This window comes from Pteropus medius, unplaced genomic scaffold (assembly GCF_902729225.1).
Source record: "Pteropus medius unplaced genomic scaffold, Ma_sr-lr_union100, whole genome shotgun sequence".
NCBI lineage: Eukaryota > Metazoa > Chordata > Mammalia > Chiroptera > Pteropodidae > Pteropus > Pteropus medius.
Genome location: NW_024353788.1, coordinates 357,826 through 384,686, shown reverse-complemented (window position 1 = coordinate 384,686; position 26,861 = coordinate 357,826). Strand labels below are relative to the sequence as shown.

Below are 26,861 nucleotides of genomic sequence, written 5' to 3'. Positions count from 1 at the left end.
AGGGAGGGAGAGAAGAAAATGAAATTAAGAGCTGAAATACTCACAAAACAGAACCACCAGAGTGAAACACAATTAACTTTATTTGGAAGATAGAGTGAATCCGTCACTGGTGACTGGAGCTCAGCGGCTGCATTTTTTCCTCAGGAAGGTGGGCTGGAACGAGGTGGGCTTTGTCTGACAGGGGCTGTGGTGGTTTGGGATCTGGATGGATGAACAGAGTTAGAGTTTTCTAAGACTGCTGTACCTCTCAAACCAATTCAGAACTCACCTATGTGTCCTCTTCAGCTCTATGTCCCCCATCACCCCATACCCCTGGGATATCTCACATTTTTGTCCACCACCTCTCACCTGCTTGGATCCTTAGCAGGGCCTCAGGACGGTCTCCCCAGAGCACATGCTCAGGATCATTGAGAAACCGTTGGCTGCGCTGGCATGTTAGGCAGGTCTGTACTGTCCAGCGCTGTCCCCTGCAGCCTGAGGTGAAAGTGGGAAAAAAGGAAGTGAGTGCCTCAGCTTAGAATGAAAAAAGGTCTTCTGCACCGTTTTTGCATTCACTGTTTTCTAGTAGGAATTCCACTCCGTCACTTTGAATGCAAGTTTGATAAGTGTCAGGCTTCTGTATAAACTATGAATTTCTTGGTACTTTTTAAGATAAAGGCCAAACTCCTTAACAAGACTCTTCAACATCTGCCATTTCCTCCACTAGCTACATGTCTTGTGCACCTCAAACTCCAGCACCGAAACTCTCATTTTCTTGACAGCATCACAGCTCTCATCTGAGTCAACACATATCCCTAAATTTCCATCTCCCACTTCCTCTTCTTATCATGAATCTCACCACCACCGGCATAAGTAACTTAGCATTCTACTCCCCCAATTAAAGCATTTTTTTCTACACTATTTTAATTGTTTCTTCGTTTGTCCCATCAGACTATAATTTCAACGAGAATAATGAATCTAGCACAATACTCGTCACATCTTAGAATAATATCTGTTGTATGACTGAACGAATGATGGGAATCATATCTTCCACGATGCCAAATAACATCTATTATTATGCATGGACGAGATTGCCTCTTAAGGCAACATTTCTCTACTGCGCAGACCTTAGTATGACCAAATGCAGTTAACACCATAACTCAGAACTGGAGAAAGCCAGCTCCTGCAAATCCCATGCCCAATCTACTCATCTAAAGCGAGGACGCGGTCACTTACTCTTCCCCTCCCCCCACCAATGCGCCTCAATCATCCCACCTCCACAGAAGCACTCACGTCTCTGGCGCTGTGTGCAGGTCAGGCCTGGAATGAGGAGGGAAGAGCAGCCACGACAGAGGGTCCTCTTCACCGAGGGGTCCCTGGGGGTGGAGGGAGAAGGTGGTCCGAGCGCCCGCTCTCACTCTTTTGTTCTTCCCGCTTCCCGCCCTCCGCTAGGCTTTGTGCCAGTCTCACCGCCGCAAGACGAGCCGCTTCGCAATGGTTCTCTCCGTGTGGCAGTAGAACCTCGATAGCGCCTGGTTCTCGGGGTCCTGCGCAAGGACGCAGTGGGCGGCCTAGGGAGGGGGGCGGTCACTCGGGGCCCGGCAACAGCAGAACCCTCTCGGTGCGCCCTCTACGCAGACTTACCTGGTACAGGAAGCTGAGCCTCTGGAAAGCCTCACGGTCCTTCACCTGCCCCGCCATCTAGTCATGGGAGAGCCCCAAACACGTTGACCGTCAGACTCTGCCCCTCACATAGCCCCGCCTCGGCGTCAGGGCAAGGCCTCCTGGGAAGTGTAGTTTCTGGGCCCGTAAGGCATTCCCCGGTGGCCTTTACTCTGGCGCCACGCTGTGGTTTCACAGACACATCTGTTTGTAAACCCAACCCCCAACCCTTTCCGCAATTCAAGCCCAGGGTTCCTTTACGAGTTTTGGCTTCCTTCTAGTCTTCCTCAAGCCCATGATCATGTATATTAGGTCGAGGCTGGAGAGGCTGGTGGAACAGGGGAGGATCTTAAACTGCTGAACATTATCAGGACAGAAAACTGGTCTCTTTATGCCGATAGGTTGGGGAGATGGTTCTGTGCAATTTATTCCCAGCTAGGCTGTTTGCCCTACTCTCCTAAAGCCAAATGCAGATACCTGGAAGATTTACAGATAGGAGGAGAGGTTATACATTCAAAAAAAGTACTGGTGCCAGTGAGAGTGAAATTGGAAAGGATCATGAGGCTGGTAGAGGGAAGGTAGAGCACGTTTGGCCCTCAGAAAGCACAGCTCTTTTCCGTTTAACTGAAGCAGCACATTTCCTGTTAAGCAGTGATAAACATAGAGTAGGTGATTCTCACTAATTCCTAGTCTTAGGTACTGGAGTACAGAAACCTGTCAACAGCATCTCCTACCTCTGAAACAACCCCCACTCCCAATACAGACATATAGATCACAATCCCTCCCTCCGACCTCTTTCATTTGTTCTGTTTGGCATCCTGTGTTTACCTCTGCCTCACAGTTAATGACCACCAGTTCCTAAGGTCAGAAGTAGAGGGATGTGAGCTGGAGGGGAAGAAGAACATGAATGAACTCTGGGACAGGGAGAGGGGAGCCTAAGTGAGGAGAGGATGAGGCCTCTCTCCCCTCTCAAACCCTGCCAGGCTAGACAGGGAACCAGGCTTCCAGCTCAGAGGAAGTAGCTGAAACCTCTTCTGGGATGAGTTTCACAAGTGTCCCCAAACTCAAATTAAAGGTGTATGCTCAGGCCCACCACAGACCTTGATCAATCACTAAGGGCAAGCCCTGGAAACATGCTTATACATCAACGCAGGCCACTGTCAAATTAACACACGACGCAGAGATCACTTCAGTGGATCCTTTGTTCCATACTGTTTTACCAACCAAAGCATCTTGCCACAAAGAACCACAGTCAAGGCACAAAGGTAAGAGGAGAGTCTGGACAAAGTCCTGTTGAGGTGGTAGGAGGTACTGAAATGCCCTCAATAAACTGCAGTTTCTTGTCCCAATCTTTTGTAAACTCGATTATCCAAGCAGCAGATAGTCCAAGTCATTTTAGTGTGGTTTGGCATGCATTGCTTTACCTTTTTTGACAACATATGTACCCTACAAATTGTGTATTTTGGCCTAACATTAAATGATTTACATTCTCTGATAGGGGAAATGGCAAACGGTGAAGGATGGAAGCAAACAAGCCAAAGACTGGCGCTTGTGAACAGTTTCAGGCCAGATGTACACAGGCAAAAGGAAGTTGCCTATCTGGCCCTTCCCTTTACATACCACCCTCTTCTACCCTGTCCTCAGAATGAAGACGACTTCATTTCCTTTCTCCCTTTCTGGCTTGGAAACCTTAGCCAGAGAATAAGGATGACATCTTGGGAATAACTACTTAGTAAGGCCAGAGCTTTGGATAGAAATACTTTTCTCTTTCCGCTAATACCTGACTCTCTCCTTTCCAAGTTCCTTTGGGAAAATAGTGAAAGGGTAGAGTGTCTTGAAGTGTCCCTGGCACCTTGCCTCCAAAGAGCAAGGTAACTGACTTCTTGGAGAAAATCAACTATAAGGAGGCAGGCAATAAGCCAGCTCTGCTGAAGGCCGAGACAGGGACCTGGGTTCTCCTCTTTTTCCTTCTCACACTTCTCCTCCCCACATTCCTACCTCTGCCCAATCCCACTCTGGCAACCTTATTCTTGAAATAGAAGACCAAAGAAACCTTTCTCCATTAGTATCTAGGAGTCTATTCCTTTAGCCCCCTTCCCTGACCTTGTAATCTTCCTGATGCCCAATCTCTGCCCTCAGAAAAACTTCTCAACTTCTAGACCCATGAGAGCAACTGTCATTCACTTTTATTTCAGTCTAGAGGTACACATACCCCTGTGCTCTTCCTCAAGAAACAAGACTATTCTGGGTCAAAGAATCCCCTAAAAGGATGTACAGGGGTTTCTGTTTCCTCCTCTGGTTTGAGCACATCAGACCCTCCCAGACTTTTTGTTTCTGGAAAAGCCTCTCCTTCCTTCCCAATCCAAGCTTGTACAGTAGAAAACCTGATGGACTTCAGGGGAGATAATCCCCTGGGAACCAGCTTCCCGCTCTGACAGTTAGGAGGGAGACACAGCTGTGTTCTCATCCCAGCCCAGTCCCACCTACTCAGCCACATAAACCATTCTAGAAACGAAGGTGTTTCTCCCAGGTGGTTCAGGACTGGAACCAGGCAGACATGAAGACGTTCCAGCAGGTCACAGGAAGGAAGGCCCATAGCTGTTGACCCTGCCTCACCCCAATTATTTCCACATCCCTACCTGTCATTCCCAATCTGTTGGGGGCCTTATGGTAAGTGGTGCAGCATTCTTCCGACCAGCCCGGATGCCTGGGTAGAAGAGGGGCCAAAGTTTCTCAGTAAACGTATCAGTGAAGGTGTAGATATGAGAGCGGTCTGTGACGTTGTAAAAAGACAGCGTGCCAGCCTCATAGTCTAGGAATATGCCCACCCGCTTGGGTTTCACCTTGATGTGCAAAGGGGTAAAAGGTGTGGTGGTGGCTGCATATTTGTCCCCATTCCACAGCCGTACCCGCCAGTAGCCAGTCTCAGGTAATGGAGTCAGCTCGCCCTTTCGGCTCACAGAGTCCCGGCACACACCCACTGCCCAGTGGGTCTTGTCGCCCACCTCCACCTCCCAGTAGTGTCGACCTGAGGTGAAACCCTCAGTAGCCAGGACGCAAGGGTAGAAGGTGAACCGCCGTGGTGTGTCAGGGAGATCCCGGAGTCTCGTCTCCACGAACTTGACACTCTTACGATCTTCCGACAGGACTAGGTTAGGATGAGCGGTCTCGGGGTCCAGGGTCACATCCGCTGGCGGGAGAAGCCACAGTGGGGAGCTAGATGAGGACGGGAATAGCTAAATGCCCCTGCCTCACTCTTCCAGCCTGTCTTACAGAGCCTGTTCCCTTAAAGGTCCCCAGAACACCATAGTTTGATTAATTTCCTCAATCCATGGTGTCACCTAAGGGAGGGGAGGGAACACTGGCTTCACTTTTCACCCAGCCCTAAGGGCAGATAATGCTCTCTTGACTTTGCAAGGGTTGGTGGTTTAGGCTCCTGCCTGGTCCTTCCTCCATACCCTCTGACATCATTATGTAGCTCACTGTGTAGAGAAGCATCAGGCACAGCCCAAGGGCCAGAAAGAATGGAAAATGTTAAGAAGGATACCAAGAAGACATCATCGGGATCTCTGGATTGCCTGACCAGGTGTCTGTTTTCCTGGAACAGTCTTGGTTTATGATTATTTTCTCTGAGTAAATAATAATGACATTCCCTTTCATTCTCAAAAGGGGATAAGTTTAGGCAAAATACTTAACCTTTTTGGGTCCTTATTCAGAAAAGTTAGGGCCTAAGAGTAGATGACACCTTCAAGGGGCTTCTCACTTTGAGTTCTATGACTCAAAATGATTGAAAGCCAGGTAAAGGGGTAGGTGTGGGTATGGGTCTGTAAGTGACAGAAGGGATAACTGAAGCCCAATAAAGTAGGACCTAAAGGCTTTCTTCTCTCTGCTACTTTCCTTTTGGGAATAACTCACCAATTAGCTGTTTAAGGATTTTCCTTAGGGCAAAGTACTGTCGGGGGAAATTGCTGAAGTTCTTTTCCAGCTCTATGGATACTGAAGTCACCTCCATGGTCTTCACTTTTTCACATCTAGGAGGGATAGGGAGATATGGGAAGAAAGGGCAGGGTCAGGGGAAGCTCAAGCTGAGTGTGTATTCAGATGCTGTCATCTTTAGGGAGAAACTATAATTCTCCATCCTCCCACTTTCTCCCTCCACCCTGAGAATACTTGTGAACTGCCTTTTTTTTTTTTTGCCAATTATGGAGCGCCATATGGTCCCCTTGACAGATCCTTATAAGAATGAGTCCCAGAACTTTTTGGAAATGTTGTTATATTTCATGCAAATGGGTAATCATCCTTCCCCCTCTTCCAACCCCTTCTTCCTCCATCTCACTTGGACACAAGTCCACATACAGGGACAAGTAGAATCTGGTCCTACATTATCTTGGTATCTTCCTCAACAAGGAAGTCCTGATGCTCAAAGGGAAAAAGGAAAGGGACGGTTAGTCCCGATGATTTACTTTCTAACTGGCTTCATGGATGCAATGAACCTTCTCCCATATCCTATCCAGATGCTGTATGACTTTTGCATCCTTACTCCCCAAACTCCTACTGTATCCTTAAGTCTCTAAGCCAAGACCTAACTCACTCAAAGAGATGCAAGAATCACTTACTTTTCCAGGGTACTTTTGACATCCTAGAGGGAAGGAGAAAAGAAAGCAATATTGGTCCTGGTAGTCAAGGGTCCTGCAGGCAAAAGGTTCCCCCTCCTCCCAAAAGTCCTAAATCTCTAAAATAGAAATAGGGCAAACTGAGGGTCACAATGGAAGAGGAAGAGGAAGAGCTCCAGAGGGATCTGAGTACATTTCTCCCAACTTCATCCCCACTTTCAACTTCTGGTCATCATGAAGTTTGGCAATTTATATCACTTCCAAATGGTTTCTTGTGTGTTTGTCTTTGTTCCTCAAGCACACTGGGAGCGCAAAGCAAGGTACAGGGATTGTGTCTGCTCTTTACTCTGTCCCCCAAGTACCAACCACACACCTATCTCCTTGAGGATCAGTACAGATAGTTCCAGACTGGTGGCATTGGAACGAATCATACTTTCCTGTTACGGTTTGGTATCCCCCGTCTGGTATTGGTTAGTAAACATTAATAACTGTGTGCCAATCCTGATTTGCAAATACTTGGGGTCCAGAAGACAAAGAAGACAAATCTCTGCCCCCCAAGGATTTCCCAGTTTAATGTGGAAGGCAGAACACACATACATGAAAGGACATAAGAATAAATACCAAGGAATACATTAACATGCAGATAAATGTACAGCGAAGCCTCACTGATTCAAATGCTGGCAATCTGATCTCTAAAGTAAGAAATATGTTTCCTACAACCTTGCTAACACCATTCATCTGCTTAAGAGAACAAATTATTTCAAACATTTTAGAGGCACCATTTACATATCAAAAACAATATATTATTTATACATAATTTCAATTGTCCTTCAAACTAGGTTTCTGTTCTTTTCTTAGCACTAGGTAAATCAAGTTCCAGGACTTAAAAGTAATGGTAACTGCATTTACACAATTTTTAATGCATAGTTTTTTTTCACGTATTCAGACTAGACTTCACTCCTTTCAAAAGAGTGGATTTTTTCTTTGGTACAAATTAAGCACATAATTGTTGACAAGACATAAGAACATAGAAATGATAGAAGGGAATGGGAGAAATCAGAGAAGCCTTTCGGTAGATAGATTCTTTGAGTATGTCTAGAACAAAGAACTGGATTTAGAGGAGCAGAGCAGAGTGAGTATCCTGGGCTGACAGAACAACCTGTGCAAAGCTATACTGCGCTCGACCTGAGGGGCTATGCAGGGGCAAAGGTCGAACCTTAAGCATCTCGAAGCCTGACTGTAAGCACTTGCCCTCCACCTCGGCAGCTAAGTGGGCCAGGTCTCGGCGCTTGTCTCCAAGGTGAGCAGCATTTTCTCGGAGGCGCTGTAGAATGTCCTGTTCCTCTTCCTCCAGTCGTGAAAGCAACATCTGCTGCTCTTCATCCAGCCGCCTATGAAGTTCTTCAAATTCCTTTAAGATCTGCTGTCGGCGACTCTCCACCAGTCTCTGAGAAAAGAGGGAGGGTGTTATGTTTAGCAGGGCCAGTGCCTTTCCATACCCGCCATGTGTATTAATTAACAAAGATTCCAGTGTCATTGGAAATAGTTTAACAGGACACTCATGTTTCTCTCAATTGCAGTTTTCTTTTGTAAAAAATGGCTCCATTCCCATTGTTACCCCCACTAATGACTTGGGAGTGAAGAACCATCAGGGAGATAAAAAAAAAAATCAATGTTTCAAAAGTTTTAATTTTCTTTAATTATGTTAACCTCTAAAAAAGCTGTACTTTCGTGGGTTAGTAAAACAAAATAAAAATATAAGAACTCAATAATGACAAACTATTTCAGATATCAAAAATATCTGACATATCTGATGATAAACTTCTAGCTAATACAATTTGTCAAGAAAAGGAAAGTACAAATACCAGAAAGTTAATATATGATTGTCATCATTTGTATATTGTAAGACATCTACTTGATAAAAACATCTACCAGATAGAACCAACTGGAAAAGTAAGTAAGTAAGATTTTGGTAAGGGGCTTTTGCAAAATATACACGTGAACTTCAGAGTTGAACCTGTTAAGCAGTTTCAAGTCACTTCAGGGAACTGACAGTTGCCATCCCAGGAACAGGTTTCTTAGTAAGTTTCTTGAAATTTGAAACATGCTTTCTCTCAGCCAGCAAATAGACTTGAACCTAACTTTCCTGAAATTTGATAATATAGGACTCAAACATCAGTCTTAACCCTTTCTGAGGTTATCAGCAAGCACATCCTCCTTCTGTATCTCTAATGCAACAAGAATTGATCTCCTCAAAGAAGGATTCTCTAGGTGTCATGTGGCTGATGGGGAAGAATCAACCCAAGAAGGGAGCAAAGTGAGCAGCAGAGATTCTGGAAAGAGGAAGTAGACAGGGACTGAAAGGTAGGGCTGAGGGTTAATAAGAGAGTGGGGCCCCAAAGCCAGGATGTGTCTTACAAGCCTGGTGTTTCCAGATTTTAAGCTAGTTGCCAGGCGAGGCTGATCAGTTCCAGTTCTAGAGCTGCTATTTCTTCCCATTCCACTGCTGTCCTCTTAGGCCCACATTAGAACAAAATATATTCCCACAACATTTTACCCTGAAGTAAAGCACAGTGTACGTGTGTTTCGGGGTGATGAATGGTGGAATTTACGATTCCTAACTGTGGTAAATAGGAAGCAAAAGGGCTCTCCCTCACATAATCCCATAATCCCTTCTTTTTTTTTCACTCTATATTTGTAGGGCATATTTTGGAAATGGGGACTATTTTTTTTTTTGCCATGATTGGGAGTACTCTTGTAACATATGCTAGCACTCCTCCAATGTGTGAGACAAACCTGCAAGATAAACTGTCCAGCACCATTTTCTAATGTTCTGCTGGATGTTCAAAAATACAGGCCTGAACTTGAGTACCATTTTAAATATAAACAGTAATTCTTATACAGTTGTACTATACCTACTTTTTTCAGAAATGGCTGAATAAGACTGTATTTTTTTCTTAGAATTTTACCAAAAGTTATTTATCATTTTGAAAAATCACATCACCAACAGCTAAGCTGCTTGTGGTATCCGAGTCTACATTACTACACAATTACTTCCGTCTGAATTTGTATTTGTTGCATTGTTGATAATGTCACATGAAGGTGCAAGGATAAAACTACACTGTAGTATTTTTCACAGTAGTCATGTCCAAATATTACACAGATTTATTATAAATTACTTTTTAATGTTGTATTATAATATATCTGGGCATGACATATTTTTAAAATTATGTAGATAATTTTATCAATAATTTTCATTTTAGCATGGTTAATTATAAATTATTTTAAAAAGGGTCTGATTCTGGAGGTGGAGATGAGGGAGAAGGAAAATTCAAATGGTCACAAAAAGGTTGGTGGTAGTTTCTAAGACCACTGAAATGATAACTTGTATTTTTAGAAACACTGCCGTTCTGTTTAAGTATTTAGAGTGTTTAAGAAAATTTTATTCTTCTCTCTCTTCTTTACCTTTCGGAGGTGATCAACAGGCAGAAGAAAGTTAAAGAGTGAGAAAAAACTTTGTTTTCACATATTTTAAGTTTCTCAGGAGCCCTCCAAAAGATAAAAAATTTTTATTTAAAGTTCACCTTTGCAATCAAAATTAGTTCGGATTTTAAAAAATTCAAATGCTTCCTTTGTTAAAATGTATAAAGAATGTTATGTATTTCTGGTGATCTCTAAATCTTAACACCAAAAGCTCATTATTTCTTCTGGAATTCTTTAATGAGGTCAAATTTCTACATTGTGTTCTTATGAACTTGTAACTATGTTCTTTGTTCCATGTCATTATTTATTTTTTCTACTTGTCTATAAGCCCAAGGAGGGTAGAGACTGTGTTTTTGCTCATTATTGTTCTTCAGTGTCAAATAGAGGTTTGGCTTACACTGGAAGCTTAACAAATTTTATTGGTTCATAGAGAACGAGTATCCCTGGTTTTACCACAAACTGGCTATATGATCTTGGACTAGACTTGGACTATCTAAATTCTGTTTCCTCCTGTGTAAACTGGGGGGTGATAACACCTACCTTACAAGGTTTCTAAGTTCACCCTTGACAAAGACGACCTCCAGGACACTCTTCCCTTTGTCTTGTAGCTCCTCCGTGTCCCTCTTGTACCAAGTTTAGCCTGAACTCAGAAGTCCAACCTGGGCAGAACCCTAAGACCTAATATAATGCTGTAAGTTTGGAATGCCAATGGACATCCAAGGAATTAGTGCACAGAATTCAATAAATCCTAATTATTATTACCACTACTTTTAATGTTTGTTCACTGTCCAATAGCAAAAATAAGGTGGGTACCAAAATACCATGCTATGAATATGGTAATGCTATGAAAGAGGTGCAAAACTGAATGAAAATTAAGAAAGCTAATTTCTGAAGGGTTAGGAAAAGCTGCCAGGAAGTGACTTTTTCCCTGCCTGAAGAATAGGATGAGGAGGGGAAGAACATTCTAGGAACACAAGAGAATGTGGTCCTAATGTTATTGGGCAGTTCTTCTGGGAGCTCTTGGTCATCTCCTTTTCCCTTCCTTCCCAGTGAACCTGCCCAATTCTCCTTTCCTCAGTGCCTCTAAGAAACTCCTATTCCTGCACTCTCGATAGCCTCCTTCCCTGCTATACAAAGAAAAGGAGACCAATGGACATGAACTCTCCCAATTCGCCAGATGTAAAACTTTGTCTGTCCAAAGTTTGCCACCTCTTACATCCCTCTCCTCAATACTTAATTTATGACAAGTAATTTAAGTATAATGTTTAGTGACAATCAAGCCTAAGAAAATGTCATTTTTGAGAGAACAGTATTTTTCTAAAAAGTTAAAACTGGATCAAATAATGTGTGGTTAATGTCTGGTTAATTGCCTGCCAAATGGGATCACCTGCCTTTACCTTGAGCTCTCCAGGCTTCTTCTCCTCAGAGGACTTACAACGAGTGATCTCCTGCAGCTTCTGCTCCAGAGGCTCCAGGCACTTCTGCAGTTTTTCCTGAAGGGTGGGAAGTGGGAGAGGTGGCATTTGGGGTTGGCTGGCATATCTTACATTCAGAGATGATTTGTTATAATCCAGCTGTTTGCACCCTATCCACCTCACCACCTCTTGACCCAACTCCTTTCCTTGTTTGTCATTTGGGGGTGTAAACTTCTTACAGATCTCTCCTCCTGCCACCAGCCTGTCCCCATCATGTTCCATGCTCACCAAACTTTCCTCTCACTGAATCTCAGTGGTACAGCTGTCACCAACCCTATCTATTTTCTATGTTAAGTAACTGCCTATTACTGTCGGTGACCTTCTATACCCTGATATCTTTCCTTAAACTTGCCCTCCCATCCAACTCTAACCACCCAAAAATATAATAAAATCTTAATTACTTATAAACTACCTTAAATCTTATTTCCAAGATTTTATTAACATAATTAAGCAAAGTACGTGATAAAGTGCTGAGAAATTAAAATCTCTAGTTTCTGTTACTCATTTACTATGTCCCAGCGATAAGTTAAACCAGATGTCATGTTATCTATTATCTGGGGAAGAAGCAAACAATAGGCTGGTTCAGCTTCCGGTGGCAATTAGTCTAAAGTGTTGTTCCCCTATTCTCAATACCAATAGGAAGAAAAGGGACGTTCTGAGTAGGGAGACAGAATGAGGAAATCAGACCACTTTTCAGTTTTTCCGAAGTTTGATCTTCTCCATGTGGTTTCATTCATTTATGAAAAATATGATACATTCCAAGACCACACATACTCAAATATGTTAGAAAAGTCAGAGAGTAGTTTTGGAGTACTCCTCACTACTGCTCTTCTTCATGCTTGAGGATAACTGATCAGATGTACTACGTGCACTCTGTGTATGCAGCTCTGAGACTACAGAGTGAGGACCAGACACAGTCTTGCCCTCAGGAGTTTATGATCCTCTACCTGGGGAGCCCCGCCCCGCTTCTGTGTTCCTCCCTTTTGCCCCATGTTGACATCATGTATCTAGTTCCCCACCTTGTACTCTTGTGTGGCATCGTCCAGTGGCGCGACGTTGTGGGCCCGATGGGTGTGGGAAATTGCACATATCAAACATACAGCCTCCTGGTCCTCATAGCAGAAGAGGCTGAGGGCTTCATGATGCTGGGGGCAGAGGCTCTCATCCCTGATCTTCCGCTTGACAGCCTGGAGCTGCTTGGCAATTTCCACCATACTGCCTAGCTGACGATTAGGCCGGAGACTGCGGTAGCGGGATGTCTTTCGACAGACAGGACAAGGGAAGTCCCTCTCTAGGTCTTCCCACCAGCGGGTGATGCAAGCTTTGCAGAAGTTGTGACCACACTCAATGATGACAGGCTCCTTCAGATACTCCAGGCACACAGAGCAACTTGCCTCTACCTGTAAGTTCTCCAGAGCTGCAGCTGTGGAGGCTGCAGAGGCTCCAGCCTCCAAGAGACTTGTTTCTGCCATTATTTAACTTAGGGATAGGAAGAGGGCAGAGAAAAATGTTAGTTGGAGGTTTAATTTTTTTTGCATTCCTGCCCTGACACTTACCCCCATGTAAAATCCTATGCAGATTCAGCCTTATCTTGGTATTTTACATCTCTTCCACTAGATTCAACCTCTCTGTTGTTTCTGCATTTCTAAAACTTGTGACTCCCAGCACCAATCTAATTTTCTTTCCTCTTCATCAAACTGACACACAACCCTCAATCTCTTCTGTCTTTATTTCTGCTTTCTCTTGTTGGAAACAGAGGCTTCCTTCAAGTCCAGCCCAATATATTTCTCCCCACCCAGGCTTATCCCATCTGTATCTTTAAACCAATAGTTCCAGACCAATGTATCCTCAATTTGACATATTTTTCTAATAGATGAGAAAGGAGTTTGGGAAACTGAAAAATGCCATAAAAGTCAAAATATTAAGATTTCTTAAAGTAGGTATATTTTAAAACTTAATGTTACAGAAGAGTTTTATTACAATAGTCCTTTGGAACCTAAGCTTGATTCTCTGCCACTGTTCTCTCATTCTTTCAAATGGTAATAAATGAAATTACGCAAGGGTAAAACCTATTCTTTTCAGGAAAGTTTGAAATTATTCTTTCTTTTGTCAGACTAGCTTAGAAGAAGTGTGCCCTCTTCTTGGAATGAAATGATTCACACAACATCTCATTTCTATTTGTGTGCATTTGGACATTTGGAACTGCTAAAAAGTGACAAATTCGTGACAACTATACTAAAGAGTGTATTACTGAGCCCAGGCTAATAATTTCTTGAAAAGAAGGCTAAAAAAAAAAAAAATCTATTTTAAATATTAAGCAGGAACTAGAGTCTCATAAAATAGCTATCAACAATCAATTCCTTGGTTGTACTGTGCTTCCAACTAATAGGTTTTGGAGTGCTTGTGAATTAAAAGGAAGGCAATCAAAAACCTCCCTCAAGTGAAGCCTGAAAAGAATTGGAAATGCATCAAAGAGATTTATAAAGCAGAAGGCTGGTCTTATACTCTATCCTTAAAATGTCACCACTTTTATCCATGAAATGGTTTATTTCTCTCTCTCCATAACCCCTCCTGTCTCTCCTCCCTTCCCTCCGAGGAACCCAACAGAAAGGAAGAAATTTAGTAGGTCTATACACTGAGAGAGAAGTAGCCATATAATGAGTTGATTATTCCTGTATACACTGATGACACATATGAAAAGTGTTTAATTTGTAGTAGTAACTTATTTGGACCTCAATTTCTTCCCTCAACCAGGAGAGATTGTTCAGTTGGATGATTTTTCTCCACCTATGGGACTCCAACTTTTAGTGATCCCGCTCAGTGATCCCGCTCTTTCCCCAACCTTCTAGAAATTAGGTGGCCCCCTCACCTGGGGTGAGTTGAATTGTATGCAGAGTTAGGGACCAGCAGGGATCTAGACTGGCAAAGAAGTGATGAGAAAGAAATGGGGAAAAGGTTAGGGAAGTATGGAGAGGACTTGGAGCTACAGCCATAGTGAGGCCTTGGGCGCCTCTGGGTTGGTCATTTCTTCCCCTTTATTCCTCGTGTCTCTGTAGAAGGGCAAACTACAGGCACGTCCTCATTTTGTTTCTACCACTGTCCGAGTTCCCACCTTGAGACCCTCTCCTGAGCGTGGTCCGTAACTCGGTCCCACCCCCTTCTCCATCTTCTCCCATCAGATCTGGCGCAGGGGAATTGGAGAGGAGGGAGGTTGGTAGAGAGGGAGGGATACGTGTCCAGGTGAGGAAGAGTGTGACGTGAAGATGGGATGCCCGTTGCTATGACGCAGCCGAGACCCGCGGTGACGGCGTCAGAGTTTCACCGGGGGAGGCGAGTGGCAGCGGGACGGGGGAACGGCGGGGTAGCCAAGCAACGCCGGACGCGCTGACGTCGCCGGGGCGGCAAAACGTCCGCCCGGGCCCAAGGCGGGCGGAGGCAGCTGTGGTTACGTGCGGGGGGCTGGTGACGCAGTCGCGGGGCGCTGGGACGCGGCGTGCGGAGTCGGCCGGCAGGGGCAGACCCCGGAACCAGGGCACGGCGGCGGGACAGCACCTACCTTCCCGGCTTCGGGTCCGGTAGTGCGGGGCGCGGAGCCGCCGGAGCGCTGCCTCCCTCCTTCCTCCTCCCCCCGCCCCCGCCCCACAGCGCGACACACAATACTCGCCGGAAGCGGAAGCCACGCCGTGAGGCTCGTATCAGTGGAAGCCAGGGAGTCGGCGGGTGGCTGCGGGAGGGCCCAGCGGTGCCTGCGGAAGAAGGCGGGCAGCCGGAGGTGAGAACCTGCAGGAAGAATCAAGGACGAGAAGAGACCTGGAGGGGCAGGTGGCTGAAACGTGGTCGTCCAGGTGACTTGAGGAATCCTCTGGAGAAAGAGGGCGGCGCATGCGCGTGACTGATTGCTGAAGCCCATTGCCGGCAGGGTGCAGACGGGAGCGGGCAGGCGAGGCTGTCTTGTCCCGGCTGCGGCTCGGGTACTGCCTAGGCTCGGCTTGTTCCGGTAGCGCTGGGAGCAGCCGGGGGCGGGAGGGGGCGGTCGGCGGACTTTGAGCTACACTTATCCTCTGCAGGCCAGTTTGAGAAAGTGGATAGTTGAGGCGGCCGTCAATTACGTGGAGACCTGCGGGTCTCAGTTGGCACGTCACTTCCGACTAGAGTTAGCCTTTTACTGTTCAAGGATTAAGTAAGTTATCTCAGCCGTGGGCTTCAAGTGCTCCTTGCCCTACCCCTGCTATGAGGGCTTTAATGAAATGATCTACACCGCCCCCCGCCTACCCCGCGCGCTGGACTGGGAACCCCGAGAGAGCTGGTACTGCGATTCTGCTGCTCACCTTTGCATCCTCAGCTCCTTGCTCGGGCCCCACCGCAAGCGTGCCCTAAACGCCCGTTAACTGGATGCGAGCCAAGGCTCGTTCTTTCCATTTTGGGGCTGTGACTTGAGTTTCTCCGCAAGAGCAGATGGTGCTTGTATGGGGGCTCCAGGTTTTTGCAATATAGCCTCCCTGCTTTTTGTCTCCTGCTGCTGGAAGCTTCACAGCCTGCGACTTTGGAGGAAGAGGATGAAGAGATGAGGCTGGGGAAGCATCTGCGGAAAGAGATGTGATGAGACTGGGGAGGAGCTAGTGCTGAGTAGAGGGGGGATGGGGCAGGGGAGGAGTAGGTGCTGGGATAGAGGTGTGGTGGGGGTGGGGATAAGTTAGTGCTAGGAATGTATGACACTGCTGGTAGAGAAGGCAGCTTGCCCCGCCTTCTCTCCCTCAACGCTTGGCATGCAGAATGCTGACTGAAAGAGATGAGCAAATTTTGGTGTACCCTCCAAGGTAAATGACCAGTGGCCTGACTCGTTCCTGTGTAAGTTGTGATGCTGGTTACATTGTGCAGTGTTTAACCTCTTATCCTGGGAGCCAGAAACTATTTACTTTCAAAAAGTATTCAGATGTACGAATCATAAAGGTTTTTGATCACACTAAATACAATTAGTCTACTTTTTTTGTTTTTTACTGTTTGCTTTTTGTTCACTTTTCATTTTTCGGTAGCCAATGACTGAAGAAGATAAAGTTGAGAAAATTACACTTAACTTTTCTTCCTCATTGCTGTTTGGCCATTAGAATTTTAGCAGCAGTACTTGTTCTAGTTCACAAAACGTCTCAATTCTAAGGTAGGGTAGTTTGAAAGCCCCTAGCCTCTTTAGCTTTGCATTGTAGGGAGAGTGATGAGCATTGTAATGTTGCTTTACAATTCCATGGGATTTCCAGCACAGGCATATGCAAAATGAATTGTAATGATGGGATGAATATTTATAAACACACATTTTTAGTATTACTTTTATATTAGTAATGGAGAACAGAAGATAGCTTAAAATTACTGAGTCATGTAGAGGAAATGGCTCTATTAGCAGTGCAGGTAGAAAACTGAGGTCATATATGGTAGGTGGGAATGGAGAGGGTTCAACTGTTCATACTTTTGAGATTCTTAGAAAAAGGCAAAGTATCTAATTTTCCCCCACCTTTTTTTTTTTCGTTTTTTAAATTGCGAAAAACTTCAAACATAATCTTTAGTTTGCTTTTTATGCTTTATACCAACTATCTTATGTTTTTAGTTCGGTAACATAGCCACGTCATTCTTTTTCAAGTCTGTTATTCATTGTGTAGACGTAATTTATTAAGCTGTTTTATTTAGAGTACGTTTAAATTCTTTTTAAATTTTATTAAAATCTATAGTGATCATCCTTGCACATTTATATTTTTTCTCCAATTTTATTGAGCTATAATTGTCATAAAACATTGTATTAAGGTGGGCAACATGATATATTGGCACATGTGTCTTTAGATTGTCATGCCATATGTTAGTAGGACAGATTCCTGGAAGTTGGGCTGTTGGGTCAAAAGGCATGGAAATTTAAATGCCTAATTGAGTCTTCAGTATCCTTCCCATAAGGTTGTACCTATTTATGCCCACACCAACATATTATGAGATAGCCTGTTTCCCTGCAGTGAAGCCAGTACTGATATTTTCAAATGTAAAAAACTTCTGTAACATTTTTTAACATTTTTAATGATTGCATACAGGTCTTGTTCTGCACCTTCCATACATTTTTCAGCAGATAGGTATTTACTTAGTTTCTAGTTGTTTTTGTTTTTGTTTTGCTACTGCATAAACAATATTACAATAAAGTTTCTCTAAATATATGTCCTTATGAGAAAAGTTCTTGGGTTGAAGGGTATTGTGTAGTTCTAACCTTAATGGATATTGCCATATTGATTTTTCAGAAGCCTGTTATTCTTTACATTTTCCTAGGCAGCAGTACATGAGCTTGTCCATTTCCCAAATCCCCATTCAGAGATATCTATTATCTATGTTTTTATTTTTTTCCAGCCTGTAAGGAGATGTCTTAGTTACTTGAATTGCATTTTTCTTTTCCTTAGTAATTTAGAGTATCTTTTTGTTGTTATTTGTTTGTCATGGGGATTTGTTTTTCTATTTCCAATTCTGTCCTTTGCCTGTTTTCCCTGTTGGATTGTCTGTCTTATATTCTACATACATACATGCGTACACGCAACACATTGTTCGTAAATCCATCTCGACCCTCAGGTTTTAATTTACTTTCCTAGGTTTTCTTACAGTATTAAAAATATTTTTAATTTGTCTATATCTTTATTTTTAGAAAGACGTAAAAGGAAGATCTTTTTTTTCTCTAGAGCAGTCCTGTCCACTAGAAATATACTGCAAATTACTTATGCAATTTTAAGTTTTCTAGTCACGGCTGCATTAAAAAAAGTAAAAAAGAAGTGAAATTAAATTTAATTTTACTAACAATCCGTATGTCAAAAATATTTATAAATGTAATCAATTTTAAACAGTTATTAATGAGATGTTTTATGTGCTTTTGTTCATACTAAGTCTTTGAAATCTTATGTATATTTTATTTACATCACATTTCAATTCAGACTAGCCATATTTTAGGTGCTCAGTGGCCACATGTGGCTAGTGGTTACTGTATTGAACAGTGTGCATTAGATGGGTAAGATGAATGGATAGTTGTGCTAACTTCATTTATTAGATATCCTTTTTTCATTGAATCTATTCCAGAAATAGATTGCACTATGAAAGAATTTCACAATTGCCATGTGAAATTCTTTCATAGTGCAATCTATTTCTGGAATTTTGATTTTGTATTCTAATCCTCTCATCTAGTTATCTCTTCTTACAGCAATGCTGCAGATTTTATTTCATTCACTTTTTATTATTTTCTGAAATCTAGAGAGGCAAGTCTCTCCTTATTATTATTTTTATACTTTTTCTTAGATGTTCTTAAATGTATAAGCTCTGAAATATTTTTCTATTCCTGTTCAAAGAAAAAGAAAAATGTGATTCTAAATGGAAAAGCATTGACTATATAACTTAATTTGGGTAGAGTTGGCATTTTTTTATATTGTCTTCCCAATCCAAGAATGTAGTTTGCTTTACATTTGTTCTGGTCTTGTTTGTTTTTCTGTTTAAGTGTTCAGGTCTTGTTTCATTCAATAAGATTCTGCAATTTTCTTTGTATAGATTCTTTTATCTTATTGTTATTACAAATGGAGATTCCACCCCCTTCCCCATTTCTAATAAGCAAATCAGGTGCTTCAATGCTTATTGAATTAAGAATAAATAATTGATATTTGACTATCTCATGTTGCGACCTCATCATAATCTCTTATTAATTATAGTAATTTTTTAAAAAACTATTATTGAAGTGTTGCTGACACTCCATGGTTTCAGCAAGTTTCCTCAGATAATTCTTATGCATTTGGCCGGAGAAGCACATTTGAGATCCACTAATCTGTATGCTGAAGATTCTCAAAATTTATTTCCAGCTTATATCTCTGTCCTGAAGCTTGGACACCTGCAACTCAACATGTGCAAAATTGAACACGTTATCTTCTTACAAAACAAAAGAGATTACTTTTGTTTTTGTATTCTGGCTGAGTTCTAGTTTACTCCACCTCAAAGGACAAAACGTGGGATTTTCCCCGCTAACCCCTCACAACTAATTTGTTACTGAATTCTAAGAATTCTTTCAACCGCTGCCCTTCTCTCTGACCCTTTTTTTCCTTTCCAGTTCAAGTTCAGATTGATTTTTCTTCCTCCACTGTTCAGTAGGTCTTTAGTACCTTAGCATTACCCATATAGCACAATATACACAATTTTGTCCCTCCACTCACTTCTGCATATCCCATACACCTACCATTCTGAGCTTTACATAGTTCCCCAGTGTTTTAGTTCTTATCTCTTCAAACTTTACATGGGTGTCATTTCTCTAATTTCTAGCTGGTTATCTAAACTTCTCTTCTGGCTCTCATAGCACCCATACATGCATCCCCACCCCTAACCTTGTTTTTCTTTATTTGTCTCTCTAGGCTGAGCACATGAAAGATAAAAATGGTCTTTTATCTTTATCCCTAGTAACCTAATACATTTTATGACATGTGTGCTTAATAAATACGGAATAAATTCCCCAAGTTCATGATCCCTCTTTCCCATATAATTAGCAATAAAATGTTTAAAATGAGAAGCACGGTGCTTGCTTTCAGGAGCGGTAAGGCATTGGAGAAGGAATTTTCTTTTGACCCTAGTTTCTTGGCTAGGAAACCGTGAAGAATACAGGTGTTACAGCTCTATTGGGTAAAGCAGACCATCTCAGCTAGCAAGGCCTGTGGTTTTCCTGCTGAACATTACATTGCTTTTCTTTGTATGGATGTTTTGGCCTCATTCCAGAACTTCTGCCTTTATATTATACCTTTAAGCGTGGGATTTTAGCACCTTGTAATATTTTGAATTGTTCCTTTGCCTCCCTACTCCCTCATCTACTATAATTTTTTAATTAACTCATTAAGATTGTAAATTACTAACTTAAAAAATCTTCATAGTATCATTTATGATTCTGAATATAGATAATATAGATCTTCATTGCAGATTTTGTTGCTTTATGATTAAGAGTTGAATTCTAGTATATGTAGGAGGTTACTCCATGCTTGTCAGTGGTAGTGAAAGGAAAATAGTGAATTTTTATGCTAGGAAAAAAATCATTTGTTTGTTCTTTTTTGTTATTTTAGGGCCACAGTAAATAACATCTTTTCTGCCTGCCAGTTTTAAAACAAGAGGGAGGGACTAAAATACTACCTTTATTAATTTATGTGAAACTCCAGTTGGAGAGAGAGTTCAGAAATAGCTAGTTCATCTGCTTACCCTCCCTTGAATTGAACTTGCCACCCGGCATTTGGGGGTCTACTCTCCCCAACTTCTTCTCTCCCTGACACCCACCATCAGAACTTGCAGCTAGCTAAGATTCTCTATGGCTGGGAGCAGATGAGAAATCATCCTCTCTGTGGAAGGTCTGAAGAGAAAAAGGACAAGGAGTTGGGCCAGGCATGCTCAGCTCCTCCAAACCCCACTGATTAGGTCAGTCTTCACAAGGCCAGGGGGTGAGGATGGAGGGCAGTTTGGGGGAATTCTCAAGGAAACTATGAGAATAAAGAATAATTATTACCCCTAATTACTTTAAAACTAGGTAGATGGATAGGTAGTTATAGATGTACTTTTTTAAATTGTAAAATTAACACATTCAGAAAAGTCATAACACTAAAGAGTGTGGCATGATAGATATTTCTATTTAAAAAATCACTGTGTAGCTACCACCTAGCTCAAATAGAACATTGCTGGCCCTTCAGAATCCTCCTCCCACAAGCCAGTTAGCTCTTCATCACAATCTCTCCTTCTGATAGGACTGCCCTGACCTCTCTGGTTATTTATGTCCATGCTTTTCTTTATAGCTTTATTTCCAACTAAGTATATGTCCCTAAATGCTATGTTATAGTTTAGTTTTGCCTGATCTATCTTTATGTAAAAAAAGAATCATATTTTGCATTCCTTTGTATGTCATACTTCTTTTGCTGACATTATGTTTCTTATTTTCCTGTTGTTGCTTATAGCTGTAGTTCATTTGTTTTCACTGCTGTGCAGTATTCCATTTTATGAATGTGCCAAATTTATTCATGCTGTTATTGATAGATTCTGGGGTTCTTTGCCAGTTTTTGGCCACTGTGAATAGTCATGTATATATTTTACATGTGCATGCTTACAATGTGAATAATTCTAGGAGCAGAATTGCTTAAGCATATGTTCAGCTTTAGTAGATAATTCTGCACCATTTCTCAGAGAGATTTATTAGTTCATAGCAGCCCTACCATCAGTGTAGAGTCCCTGTTTGCTTCACATTCTCAACACTTAATATTTCCAGACTTTGGAATTTTAGCCATTTTTACTGAGTATTGTTGGTGTCACTTTAAAATCTTTTATTTACCATAATTGCACATGATATTGAATACCTTTTTCTGTGTTTATAGACCATTTGATATTCTCTGTTTTTGAAATGTCTGTGCTGCCCATTTTTTTCTCTTGAGTTATTGGCCTTTTTCTTATGAAGTTCCTTTTTCCCCCTCTGGTTTTATTGAGATACATTGATGTACAGCACTGTATAAGTTCAGGTTGTACAGCATAATGACTTACGTATATTGTAAAATGATTATCACAGTAAGTTTAGTTGACATCCATCTCCTATAGGTCCAAAAAAAAAAAAAAAAATTTTTTTGTGTGTGTGATTAGAACTCTTAGGATTTACTCTGTTAACAACTTTCAGTCATACCATACATAGTATTAGCTATAGTCCTCATGTTGTAGATTACATCCCCAGTACTTAGTTATAATTTGAAGTTTGTACCTGAGACCACCTTTATCCAGTTCCCCTAGCCCTGGCCCCTGTGTCTGGTAACCACAATCTGATATATTTTCTATGAGTGTGTGTTTTTTTAAGTTTCCATATATAAATGATATCATGCAGTATTTGTCTTTCTCATTTTTGACTGATTTCACTTAGTATAATGCCCTCAGATTTCATCCACGTTGTTGTAGACAGCAAGATTTCCTCTTCTATGGCTGAATAACAGTCTGTTGTATTATGTACCATATCATCTTTATCCATTTGTTTGTCACTGAACACTTAGGTTGTTTCTATTATCTTGACTTTTGTAAATAATGCTGCTGTGAACATGGGGTGCAGATATCTCTTCAACACAGTGTTTTCCTTTGCATATATTCCCAGAAGTGGAATTGCTGAATCATATGGTAGTTCTAGTTTTAATTTTTTTTTGTTTTTTGATGAACCCTTTCACTGTTTTCCTTAGTGGCTGGACCAGTTTACATCCCCACCAACAATATATAAAGGTCCCTTTTTCTCCATATCCTCATCAATACTTGTTATTTCTTGTCTTTTTGATAATAGCCATTCTAGCAAGGATGAGGTGATATCTGTTGTGGTTTTGATTTGCATTTTTCTGATGGTTAGTGATTTCAAGCACTCTTTCTTGTTGACCATTTATGTGCCTTCTTTGGAAAAATATCCATTCAAGTCCTTTGCCTCTTTTTTAATTGGATTATTATTACTTTTTTGCTGTTATATGAGTTTATATATTTTTTGATATTAACCCTTTATCAGATATATGGTTTGCAAATATTTTTTCCCATTCCATAGGTTGTCATTTCTTTTCTGTGCTTTTTAGTTTGATGTAGTCCCACTTGTATATTTTTTATTTTGTTGCTTGTGCCTTAGGTGTTGTATCTAAAAAATTATTGCCCTAACCAATGTCAGGGAGCTTTTTTCTTGTGTTTTCTTCTGGGAGTTTTATGGTTTTTGGACTTATATTTAAGTCTTTAATTATTTTCAAGTTAATTTTTATTAGCGATGTAAGATAGGGGTCTAGTTTTATTTTTTTACATGTGAATATCCAATTTTCCCAGCACTATTTATTGAAGAGATTTTTTTCTCCATTGAGTATTCTTGGCTTTCTTGTCAAATATTAGTTGACTATAGATGTGTGAATTTATTTCTGGCTCTTCATTTGATTTCATTGGTCTATATGTCTCTTTTTATTCCAGTACCACACTGTTTTGATTACTATAGTTTTATAATATAGTTTGAAATCAGGAAATGTGATGCCTTCTGCTTTGTTCTTTCTCCCAACTACTCTGTGGTATCATAATTGTCAACAATCACTTATCTATATTTACCTGTATCTGCTTTTGTGCCAATACCACACTGTCTTAATAACTGTAACCTTACTGTAATTCTTGATAGCTAATAAGAAAAAGTCTTTCCACCTTCTTGTTCTTCAGGGATTACTGTGTGCTCTTGGAATATGTTATAAAGGAGCAGTGCATATTAAGAAGAGAGTGTGGTGTTAACTTTGTAGAGAAAAGGCAGTATTAGACTTCATTGGAGAGAGAGAGAGCCCTTTCATGTGACAGTGAACATGGAGTTTGGATGTTGCTGCCTTCCTTTGGCCAGTAGAACAGTTCACTCCTCTAACACATCACTCAGGTGAAAACCCAGGAATTTTCTAGAGTAGACAATCTGATATGTATTTCATCAGACTTGGATCTTCCACCGTCTGAGGATGATTTCTTACAATCTCTGGCACCATATACGTGTTGATGGAAGATACCTGACAAAGTCAGAGAAGCCTGTTACAAGTTCTGTCTTCAAACCCAAGGATTGGCAGATCCAGATTGGACTGCTTATGTTTGCAAAAAAAGAGGGAGAGGAAGTTGGGGAAGAGATTGCTGGTTATCTCCCAATATCTGTCCTCTTCTTGTCTAATAAAAGTATTTTTAAATGAACACATGGCTGACTGAAATAAAAATGACCTTTTCAGCATCTCCTGCAGCCAGGTATGGCTATGTGATTGGCCAGTGAGATATGAGCAGAAATGATGAGTGCAGCTTCTGGTTCATGCCCACTTCTTTCTCACTGTTCAGAATGCAAGTGTGTGATAAGCCATCTTGGACCATGGGGATGTGAACAATTCCTTAGAGCACTAATTCCCAAACTTTGCTGCACATTAGAATCACCTAGGGAGCTTTTAAAAATCCCAGTGCCCAGGTTATACCATGGGCCAATCAAATAAGAATGTCTGGGGGTGGGAGCCAGACATCATTGTTTTTAAAAATCAAATGGTTCCCATGTGCAGCAGAGTTTGGGAACTGCTGCCTTACAGATTCCAGAGCAGAATGTTGAAGGAGCCTGTGTTGCTGACTACCTCCAACAGAACCTTCTGTGAACTGGACATCTAGCTTATATAAACCTCTTATTTGGAGTCTCAGTTATAGCCACAGAAGTTACATACTAACAAATAAAGGTGGATCACTTATTAAAACCGATTGACTGTATTTCACAGAATAATCTTGTTTCCATTTTGTTCTGCTTATTTCACATAGGGAAACATTGTTTTTTGAGACCCCCATGCAATGCTTACTTAGCATAATGCATTTGAAGTTCATCAATGTTGTTCATGTATTATTAGTTCGTTCCTTTTTAGTGCTGAGTGCTATTGTAGGGTTTTACCACAATGTTTATCTATTCAGCAGTTGAAGGACATTGTTTCCAGTTTGGGGCTATTATGAATAAAGCCATTATTAGCATTGGCTTACAGGTTTTGGGGTAAATATAAATTTTTAGTTCTCTTGGGTAAATGCCTAGGGATGGGATTACTGGGTTATAGGATAAGTGTATACTCAGTTTTTTTTTTGTTTTTTTTTTTTAGGTGAGGTAACCCTTGGTTGACCTCACAGATTGCAAGGACCTTGCCAGTTTACAGTTCCTTATTTTTTTATTTTTTTTTATGCCTACAGCACCTGGTCTTCCTAGGTGATCTCCCATCCAAGTATTAACCAGACCTGACCCTGCTTAGATTGGGCTTGTTCAGGGTGGCATGGCCCTAGACTATACTTAACTTTTTAAGAAACTGCTAAACTTACAAAGTGTCTATAACATTTTGCATTCCTACCCATAATGTGTGACAGTTCTAGTTTTATATCTTAGCCAGTACTTGGTGTTGGCAGTTTTTTTTTAATTTTTTTGTTATTTTGTTTCATTATTTTATTGGTGTGTAGTGTGCTTATTTACCATTCATATGTCTTCTTTGATGAAATGTCAGTTCAGATCTTTTGACTTTTATTTTTTTTAATGGGAGTTTTCTTTATTGAGTTTTGAGAGTGTTCTGGTATGAGTCCTTTAATCAGATAAGTATTTTGCAAATATTTTCTCCCAGGCAGTGACTTATCCTTTTATTCTTTTGATAGTATCTTATGACGAGCAGAAGGTTTTAATTTTTTAAAAATTTATTTAAATTAGTTTCAAATATACAGTACATTGGTTAGACATCTATATAGTTCATAAAACGATCCCCCCAATTGCTCCCTCCCTCCCCTGGCGCTCCACTTAGCCATCATATTAATGCTAACTGCATTCTCTCTGCTGTGCTCTTCATCCTCGTGACCAGCTATCAACTACTAATTTGTTCTTTAACCCTTCACCCCATTCTCTCAGCCCCACAACTCCCATCCCTCTGTCCATCACCAAACTGTCCACTCTATTTGTGAGTCTGTTTTCGATTAGTTTGTTCTTTTTGTTCCTTAGATTCTGCATATAAGTGAAATCATTTGGTATTTATCTTTCTCTGACTTATTTCACTCAGCGTAATTACCTCAGATCCATCCATGTCGTTGCAAATGGTATGATTTCATTTTTTGTTAATGACTGAGTAATATTCCATTGTATATATGAACCATAATTTCTTTATCTAATTGTCTGTTGATGGGCATTTAGGTTGCTTCCATATCTTGACTATTGTAAATTGTGCTGACATGAATATTGGAGTGCATAGATCTTTACAAATTATTGTTTTGGTTTTCTTTGGATAAATACCCAGAAGTGCAATTGCTGGGTCAAAAGGTATATTTGTTTTTAATTTTTTGAGAAACCTCCATACTGTTTTCTATAGTGGCTGTACCAATTTGCAATGCCACTAACACTTGTTGTTTTTTGATTTATTGATGATAGCCATTCTGACAGGTGTCAGATGATATCTCATTGTTGTTTTAATTTGCATTTCTCTGATGGTTAGCAACCTTGAGCGTCTTTTCATATGTCTATTAGCCATCTGTATTTCCTCTTTGGAGAAGTATCTGTTCAGGTCTTCTACCCATTTTTTAATTGGATTGTTTTTTTTGTTGTTGTTGAGTTGTATAAGTTCTTTATATATTTTGTATATTAACCCTTATCAGATGTATCATTAGCAAATATCTTCTCCCAAACAGTTGGTTGTCTTTTTGTTTTGTTGATGGTTCCCTTTGCTGTACAAAAACTTTTTAGTTTGATGTAGTCCCACTTGTTTATTTTTTCTTTTGTTTCCCTTGCCCAAGGAGATAACATCTTAAAAGAAATTCCTGTTAGTAATACCAGAGAGTTTACTGCCTATGTTTTCTTTTATGGTTTCAGGTCTTACATTAAGTCTTTAATCCATTTTGAGTCTGTTCTTGTATACGGTGTACGAAGATGGTCCAGTTTCTTTCTTTTGCATCTATCTGTCTAGTTTTCACAACACCATTTATTGAAGAGACTGTCTTTACCCCATTGTATATTTTTACCTCCTTTGCCATATATTAGGTGAGCGTATAGGCGTGGATTTATTTCTGGGCTCTCTATTCTGTTCCACTGATCAATATATCTGTTTTTATGCCAGTACCATGCTGTTTTGATTACTGTAGCCTTGTAGTA

The 26,861-nt window shown here is 41.1% G+C and overlaps 3 protein-coding genes across 7 annotated transcripts in view; 1 reads left to right on the top strand and 2 right to left on the bottom strand.

Moving 5' to 3' along the window:
- Positions 1 to 62: 62 nt before the first annotated feature.
- On the bottom strand, positions 63 to 2,646 carry RPP21 (ribonuclease P subunit p21). The gene is made up of 5 exons (XM_039851129.1): positions 1,624 to 2,646; positions 1,450 to 1,550; positions 1,273 to 1,355; positions 349 to 474; positions 63 to 201 (listed from the first exon to the last, which is right to left on the bottom strand). The coding sequence occupies exons 1-5, from the start codon at positions 1,678 to 1,680 to the stop codon at positions 104 to 106; spliced, it is 465 nt and encodes a 154-aa protein (XP_039707063.1). The 5' UTR covers positions 1,681 to 2,646; the 3' UTR covers positions 63 to 103.
- Positions 2,647 to 2,825: 179 nt separating this feature from the next.
- On the bottom strand, positions 2,826 to 14,994 carry TRIM39 (tripartite motif containing 39). Of its 5 annotated transcripts, XM_039851115.1 has the most exons (8): positions 14,769 to 14,865; positions 14,082 to 14,131; positions 12,232 to 12,691; positions 11,135 to 11,230; positions 7,471 to 7,701; positions 6,258 to 6,280; positions 5,557 to 5,672; positions 2,826 to 4,831 (listed from the first exon to the last, which is right to left on the bottom strand). In XM_039851115.1, exons 3-8 carry the CDS (start codon positions 12,682 to 12,684, stop codon positions 4,284 to 4,286), a joined length of 1,467 nt encoding a protein of 488 aa, XP_039707049.1. In that variant the 5' UTR covers positions 12,685 to 12,691; positions 14,082 to 14,131; positions 14,769 to 14,865; the 3' UTR covers positions 2,826 to 4,283. The 5 variants fall into 5 exon arrangements, with proteins under 5 accessions (XP_039707049.1, XP_039707050.1, XP_039707047.1 ...); XM_039851116.1 differs by lacking the exons at positions 14,082 to 14,131; positions 14,769 to 14,865 and adding an exon at positions 14,877 to 14,994; XM_039851113.1 differs by lacking the exon at positions 14,082 to 14,131 and having other exon boundaries at positions 14,769 to 14,888.
- The window catches only part of LOC120593392 (uncharacterized), a 39,589-nt gene continuing 27,220 nt past the window's right edge, over positions 14,493 to 26,861 (top strand). Inside the window, exons 1-2 of the mRNA XM_039851201.1 lie at positions 14,493 to 14,593; positions 14,684 to 15,057. Of these exons, the coding sequence (XP_039707135.1) occupies positions 14,493 to 14,593; positions 14,684 to 15,057 (475 nt within the window). The remainder of the gene's footprint in view (positions 14,594 to 14,683; positions 15,058 to 26,861) is intronic.